An 8,290-nucleotide genomic window follows, 5' to 3' on the forward strand; every position below is an offset into this window, starting at 1 on the left:
ACCAGAAGGCTGGCGGTTCAAATCCACCAGCCACTCCTCGGAAGGAAGGTTGGGCAATCCTACTTCCGTAGTGATACTGCCTCGGAAACCCAAGGAAGGGGTCGCTATGAGTCGGGTCCGACTCGACGGCACATAACAACAACAACAACAACAATCTTTACAGGAGCAGATTTCCAGGCTTTTCCTCCAGAGTACCACAGAGTGGTTTCAAACTGCCAACCTTTAGGTTAGTAATGAAGTGTAAACCATTTGTGCTATCCAGGTTCCCATACAGTGTGGATTAATGTTTCTGTTTTCTTGATGCTTATTTATTTAGTTTCAAAAAATAGAGATCTGGTGGCACAGTGACTATAATGCATTGCTAACTACAAGGTTGGTGGTTCACACTCACCAGCCACTGCACAGAAGAAAGATGGGGCAATCTACTTCTATAAGATTTACCTCCTTGGAAACCCATGGGGGGAGTTGGAATCGACTTGGTGGCAGTGGATTTGGTTTTTGTTACATAAACTTGCAGAACTCTCTTGCATAAACTTGCAGAATTCTCTTAAAACAGCAGTTCATATTCTTAGTCATTGCTTTCTTCAGTCAGCTTTCAAAATATCCATCTACTATTTTGTGTGTGTGTTTTTTTTGTGGGGGGCTGTATAGGGAGACCTGCATATGTATGTTTTTTCTCTTTGATGTAGAATCATGGAGGACCTTCTACAATGGTTCCTGCTGCTTCAAGATACTGTATTGCAATGCAGGGACAGAGCTCAGACAAACAAACTTTGAATGTAGAGGAAGGCGACAGCCAGGTTGAAAATGGTGAGTTAGTTACAGTTAAATTATGTGTGTGTGTGTGTAATTTTTTTTTAAAATGGTTCTTGTGGCATTAGTACATCAAGATTGTGAATTAGACTAAAGGCTTGCTTTTGGGTTTTCACTGTGTTCTGGGAGCTTGTTTTGGAAAAGTTATTAGTTCTTGTCTGGGGGCTTGCTAGGTTCTTTTGAAGATGTCTTGGTATTTCAGGAAGACAGACTTGTTACAATTTTTCAGCTTTTTACATAGGTCTTTAAGGAGCCCTAGTGACTCTCCACGGCACATAACAACAGCAGCAGTGGCATGATGGTGAAGTGCTTAGCTGCTAACTGAAAAGTCAGTGTTCAAATGCACCAGTGACTCTGGGAGCAAAGATTTGGCAATCTGCTCCCATAAAGATTCTCTGCCCTACAGGGTAATAACTAGGAGTCACGATCATCTTGGTCGCACAAAACAACAACAACAACAACGTAGGTCTTTAATGACAAGCATTTTTTATCATATGAAAGTGAGTTTTAATTTGGTAAGATGTCAGTATGGGAATCTATTTCTTATTCCAAAAAAAAAAAATATATGTATATATATATGTATATATATATATAGATATAGTCAGCTTTGCGCATCGTTCTCTTAAGATTGATATAGTATCAAATTGACAGCATCAGCTAGAAAGATTAGATAGTCATGAAGGTTGGATAAATGCTTGAAACTGTTGTACTGAGATAACCTTTAAACCTTAAGCCAAAAATATCCTCTGAAGTCTTCTTCAAACTAAACAGTAGTTTAGCTTAGCTAGGAAGGAATGTCTGCCTTGAACATTGTGCTTTTTTAAGAGTTATTTATATGGGATCAGCTGATGACAAGTCAAAACATTAGATAGTAAGCTTGGGGGACAGTGAGTATGTGTTCATGGGAGAGGGACAACTCAGGAAAGGAAGGAGAGAGTGGTTGCACAACTCGAAGAATGTCGTCAGTGTCACTGAACTGTGATGGAGGAACTTCTGATTTGGTGTATGTTCTGCTGTCTGTATTCTCACCACCACCAAAATAACCAAACCTGTTGCTGGTAGGTCAATCCCTTCCAACTCCTAGTGACCCTATAGGACAGAATAGAATCATTCCATAGAGTTTCCAAAGCTGACTATTTTTGGAAGAAGACTTCCACATCGTTATCCCATAGAGTACCTGGTGGGTTTGAACTCATGACCTTTTTAACCACTGTGCTACCAGTTTGCTTCACCATATGTATGACTATTTGAGGCTTTTATGTAACTGGCTATTAATTTACAGTACTGCTATAAAACAAATAAGTGCTTTGACAAAGAGATCTACTCAACCTGTAAATGTTACTAGTTATTGAATTCTATGTACCAGCCACTGAACTAAGTACTTTTGTTCATCATTTAATATAATCCTTACAGTGTACTTCTAAGGAATATGGTATGCCTATTTTATACATGAGGTTCAGTGTCCAAGGGCATACCCTTGGTACGTGGCAGAGTTTGATTTTTTTATATAATAGATTTATTGAGATATAATTCACATACCATACAGTTCACCCATTTAGAGTCCAAGTCAGTGGCTTTTAATGTATTCTCAGAGTTCTGCAGTTATCACCACAATCAATTTTGGAATATTCTCATCATGCCAAAAAGAAACCCATTAACATTCACTCCTTATTTTCCACCAGCCGCCCTGCCTCCCTCCAGCCCTGGGCAACCACCAATAAACTTTACTATTTTGGGCATTTCTTATAAATGGAATCATACAACATCTGTTCCTTTATGACTGGCAGAGTTCAAATTTGAACCCATTTTGTCTAACTGAAGCATACATATGCCCTTGACAGTTGTTTTATTGCCTCCCACCATGGGGAGTGTTTATTTTTATTTATTTATTTATTTATTACATAAAATGATATACGCATACTGAAACGATTGTGGAGGAATTGGGTGCCTTAAGAAGGTAAGATATTCTGAATGACTAGTGATCTGTTAGATTAACCTGTCAGGTTCCTTACTTCCTAGTGATGTTCTTTTAGCTATTTAAGTAGAAGAAAGTGGTGGATATGAGGATGAGGACCAAAAAAAATCTAGCAAAAGAATGATCTGTGAAGGTTTCATATATCCATGTGCCTGCAAGTACTCAAGGAAATTTACTCTGTTCTTTTACTTTGGCACTGTGGATAGCTTCTGATGTGCTGTTCATCTGTAGTGGCATATTTGAGGTAACTGTATCTTTGTTCTCACTTTAAATCATGTTATCTGAAGGGGTTTCATGGATGTGTGATTGATAAGAATTGTATTCAATTTTGACCTGTGGGATTAATTTCATGGAAAACTACCCAGTTGACAATTGACTTTCTCTGCATTTCAGTGATACATCAATTTTTTTTCTTTTCACTTTTATTGTGGTGAAAATATACACAAGACATTCGCCAACGTAACAACTTCCACATTTACAGCTCAGGGACGTTGATGACATTTTTCGTATTGTGCCTGCATTATTGCTGTCCTTTTCCAAAATATTCTACCACCTATTAACATAAACTCAATGTCCCCCAAACAAAAGCTTCCCCTTTCCCCCTCCATTCCAGCCCTGGTAACCACTAATAATCTCTGGCGTGTGTGTGTGTGTGTGTGTGTGTGTGTGTGTGTATCCTTTTATCCCCACCTATCTAGAAATTTTCCCTCCCCTCCCATCCCTGGTAACCAACAGAAAAAGTTTCCCTCCATGTGTAAACCTTCCCTTGAACTTTTTTTTTGCTCAATAAAACATGTAATAATAATTTAACTTGAATCACATGGAATGCCCAGAATTGATGATTCTGCCCATATTACAGATGACGGAAATAGAGTCATAGAGAGATGGAAAGATCCAGCTACAGGTCAGGAACAGACTCGGGAATCCTGTGCCCAGACTCATGCTAAGTCTAACAGTCAAATTCCATCCCTCTAAGGTGGTAGAGAGACAGTGGAGGTATATGGCTCAAGGGTCAGCTTCGTTGCTAAGCTGCTGACTTTGGGAGAATCACTTCAGCCCTCTGGGCCTCAGTTTTCTCCCTCTTTCAGATAGTGAGCCCTCATCTATAAGTATCAGTAGGTACTATGTGAAAGTTCTTTGAAAAAGTACAAAATGGCATTTGCTACCTCGAAAACATAGATTTAAATCTGCCAGGCTGCCTTGTAAGAATTGTTTGGAAGGTGCTGGATGAGTAATGAAGCTGTGGTGCTTTAAAGCTCACTAAGCACTTTCACCCTCGTGGTTTCTTTGATTTCCCCCCCCCCAAGTTGTGAGGTATTTCAGACAGCTGCTATTCTCTCAGGTGAGGAACTAGGAAACTGAGGCATAGAGAAGTTGAGTGACTTGTTCAGGCCATGCAACTAAGTAGAGAATGAACCACACTCACACCTGAGTTTTATGATGCCAATTTTAGGGCTGTCACAGACCTCCACTCCACTGGCAGGAAAGCAAGGGGTACCCCTCAGGAACTTGATCATAGAAAACCAGGTTGTTCCAGGGCCTTGGCTAGCCTGGCCACTCTGTCTGCAGGCCCTTGCCACAGCCTGGCTGATGGGGTTGCTGGAGGCCCAGATTACCCGGTGCTTGACTTTGGGTGGTGCATAAGAGTTCGTGGTGAAGATAGGGATGTTGGTGCACAACTTGGTGAATAGCTATTGGGCGCTGAGGGAAGGCAGCAGACACTGTCTATTTTGCTAAGCTGTATGAGTTGTCTTCTGAGCATTGTGCTCACCAATGTGGCCCAGTCATGAGCACAGAGACCTGGATGTCTTTGTAGTAATCACAACACTACCCTGGACTTCCCCTAGCATTCTGAGGCGGCTCCACTTACGGGAGCTCTCCCGTCCCCTTCCTCCTCCTCCTGGATGCCATCCTCTTCAGGAGGAGAAAGCTGTCTAAATGGCATGATTTGTGGAGCCTGGAGGGCTTTTGACCACAGACATCTCCTCTGCTGGGCAGTCCTCCTTACAAATGTTCTTTTCTTGGTCACAAAGGTCATGGTTAAACCTATTTTCTGCCCTAGGCACTGTACTCAGAGCTGTACATACTTATTTTCTCAACATTTACACAAAGTAGATGCTATTACTGACACTCCTTTCCCTCCATTAACGTAAAGGAACTGAAGCTTAGAGGGTTCTAACAACTCACCCAGGGACATGGCAGTAAATGGCAGAGCCATTTCTTTGACTTTTTACGATAGTGGTGATACATCAGCCTTAAAGCCAAGTGCTACAATCCACTGAGCCATCCTGAGAGAGGACAATAGGGAATTTAATATGTATCAGTTAACCTAAAATAGGCTGAAAACAGATGAGGCATGGCACATCCCTTTAATGTCCACCTAAGCAAGCTGTGGGTTATATTCAGATTACTTTTTTTACCATTTGAGTGTTTACTTTGTGTCAGATACTATTCTAAGTACTTTTCATATATAGTAACTGTTTTATCCTCCTTTAAAATTCCTGCAATCTGGGTACTATTAACCCCATTTTATAGTGAAAAAATTGAGGCACAAAGATAAGTAACCTGCCTAAAGTCATATAATTGGGGTTCATACCTAGGCAGTCCTACTTCCAGAGTCTGTGTATCAATCACTGTATGGCCAAAAGACTGGAGACAGCTGTGTTTGTTACCGCTGCCTGAATCTAATCTGTATCCACTCTGCCTGAACTTAGTAGGAAGTAGAGACTTTTCAGAGGAGTAATTCATTCTATTTACAACTAATCTCTGGTTTTGATATCTGGTGGTCAATGTGAAAGCTCAAATCACTTATTGCAAGGATATACATTTCAGTTTCTGCTGAAGTGGAAAGACTTACGTAAACAAATTTCTATCTTGTCTTTCTTCCTAGGGGGATACCATGAAGAATATGTTTATCCTTCAGGTCAGTGAGATCTAGTATAATGTGACATTCATCATTTGTGAAATTTCGAACTATAAAATAATGCTAATTTTTTTTACTTTGGCTATATCCTCTAGAGCCAGACTATGAAACGTCAGGTGTTTGTAGAACAACTGAATCTACGGCAGACTTGGTAGGTATTTAATAATAATAGCAAACACAGCTCCTACTGTGTATGAGGCCACTGTTCTAAGAACTATAGGTATAAACATTTAAAGCACAGTAACATTATGAGGCAATTGTATCATTTACTGGATGAAGAAACTGAGGCACAGAAACAAAGTAATTCATCCAAGATCATACCCCTGTCCTGAAATTAATCTATTTAGAGATATTCCTAATATGTGAGGTATAAGAAAGATTCTGGCCTTGTCAGTGATAGCTTATTTTACAGGATTATTAACTACAACTTTAGTGTCAGTATAAGAAAAGCCTGTAAATCTGATGAGTTTAATAAAACAAAAGCTTTGCTCACTTACACTGCATGTCCAGTGGAGATTTGCAGGAGGGCTTTGCTTAGGGATTCAGGCTGATAGAAGTTCCATCCATAATTTCCAAGGTGTGGGAAATAAAAGGTGGTGAATAGTGCGCTGGTGTTAAAGCTTCTACGCAGAGATGATACATGTCACTTCCATTTCAATGACCAGAGCAGATCTCACCAAAGATTCTATGTTAGAAATAGTTTATAGCACTAATGACTACACCATTCAACTCCCTCTCCCTCCCACAGGCAAAACATTTCCTTCCTTTCTAAAGGAGGTAGTCCAAGAGTCCCATTCAGTATAATCAAACTCAAAAGTCCAGGATTTCTGGGTGATACATAGCATTCTCTGTATTACATTCTTAAAACCAAAAATATAATTTACAGTAGTGGAGCAGGGATTTTTAAAAAATACAATAAAAATTCGTACTCAGAGGGAAAGTGGGAGGAAGACAGTTACAGGCCTGTTTTAATTCCAAAATCATGATGAGGCAGACATTGTGAGGGCCACCAACCTAGGCATGGGGATTGTTCCTTGATTAGCCTTTAATCCTGTTCCTTGGAGGGGCTTTTTGGAAGGGTTCCCCAGTTTATTGTTTTCTGGGACTCTTGATTATTCCACGGCCCTTTCTTCTTGTCTGTATCTGAAGTGTAATGTAAGCATTGGGGAATAATCCACCCTTGGCAGTTAAAGAGCTTTCACAGCCTGCTGCTTGCTCACAAAAGATTAGGGGCCCAAGGATCATTTTATCTCAGTTGGATGCTTTTAGTTCTGACACATGATTTCATTGACTGTGACTGACTGACTTATACTTCTTCTTTGTTTGATTCCTGTTAGTTCCATGTACCAATAGGCATGACAATTTTTTATATAGATACACTACTTAGGTTTGCTGTAATGTTTTGCTTTACTTATCCCTCTGTCTCTCTACTTGATTGCCAGTAACTTGAGCTTATCGCATATTGAAGGGAGAACCGAAACTTTGGATGCTTTTCCATGAGCCACTTTGTCCAAGCAAAAGAATTTATAGGGTGTTATATCCTTAGTTGGACTCTAGCTTTGAGACTCTTAATATATTCAGAGACTTTAACAATGACTTGATTCTTGCTGCAAGGCTGAATTTTAACTGGTCTTTTTTGTTCAGAGCATTTATTAATTTTATCTTTTACAGCTTGGTGTTGAAGCAGTTGCCTCTTCAACCCAAAAAGACCCTGTATTTATGAATTCTTACTACTTTTCATTCCTTCCTGCAGTCTAATTCTTTTCCACACAGATGTCTTTCTTACAATAGCTCGTTAAACTTTGCCAAGGTAATAAACATACATGATACTAACACTCTTTTAATGAAGCCTCTCCCCCCCAAGAGCTACAAGTTCATAATCTTTCCAAGTTAGGTTTTGTTACTACAGCACCATACTTCCTTCTGATCACCAATTTCTGTTTTATTTAAGCTAGGTTATACTACAGTAATAACTACCTGCCCCCCATAATCTCAGCAGCTTAACACAGGAAAAGTTGGATGTTGAATGCAAGTTGATAGGAGGCTTCTTTTCATCATAGGCACTCAGGGACGCTGGCTGATAGACACGTACTTTGATTATCATCTCGGCAGGGATATATCGATAGCAGGGAACACTGGCTTTTTACAATTTCTGCTCATGTTTCATTGGCCAAAACAAGTCACATGACTATACCTAACTTTAAAAAGGGCAGAGAAGGCAATCCTACCCTATGTGCTCAGAAACAGAACTGAAATATTTGTGAAGAGGTTTAGTAACTTTTATACTCTGGTTATTATGTTTTTCACATAAAACGTACCCAGGTGAATAACAAACATGTGCACACAATGTGCATAGCCCACATAGGAAACCAGCACATAATAGGGTTGCATGGTTTAGAAGAAAACATGAAATGTGAATTATTTATATAAACATATGATAATTTTAACTAAGCAGCTTCGTGTACTAAATTTTTGCTTTTATATTTTAGGCATAACATCTTTAGGAAAAAAAAAAAAACAAACTCACTGCTGTTGAGTCAGATCTGACTCATAGTGACCCCTGCTTGGGTTTCCAAGGC

General features: G+C 39.6%; 1 protein-coding gene across 1 annotated transcript in view; it reads left to right on the top strand.

Moving 5' to 3' along the window:
- Positions 1 to 8,290, top strand: part of ALG13 (ALG13 UDP-N-acetylglucosaminyltransferase subunit) — an 82,676-nt gene that overhangs the window by 46,533 nt on the left and 27,853 nt on the right. The window contains 3 exon segments of the mRNA XM_042782982.1: positions 690 to 810; positions 5,679 to 5,711; positions 5,807 to 5,862. Coding sequence (XP_042638916.1) covers positions 690 to 810; positions 5,679 to 5,711; positions 5,807 to 5,862 — 210 coding nt within the window.

This window comes from Orycteropus afer, unplaced genomic scaffold (genome assembly GCF_000298275.1).
Source record: "Orycteropus afer afer isolate SDZICR_OR568_19922 unplaced genomic scaffold, OryAfe1.0 scaffold00549, whole genome shotgun sequence".
Taxonomy (NCBI): Eukaryota; Metazoa; Chordata; class Mammalia; order Tubulidentata; family Orycteropodidae; genus Orycteropus; species Orycteropus afer.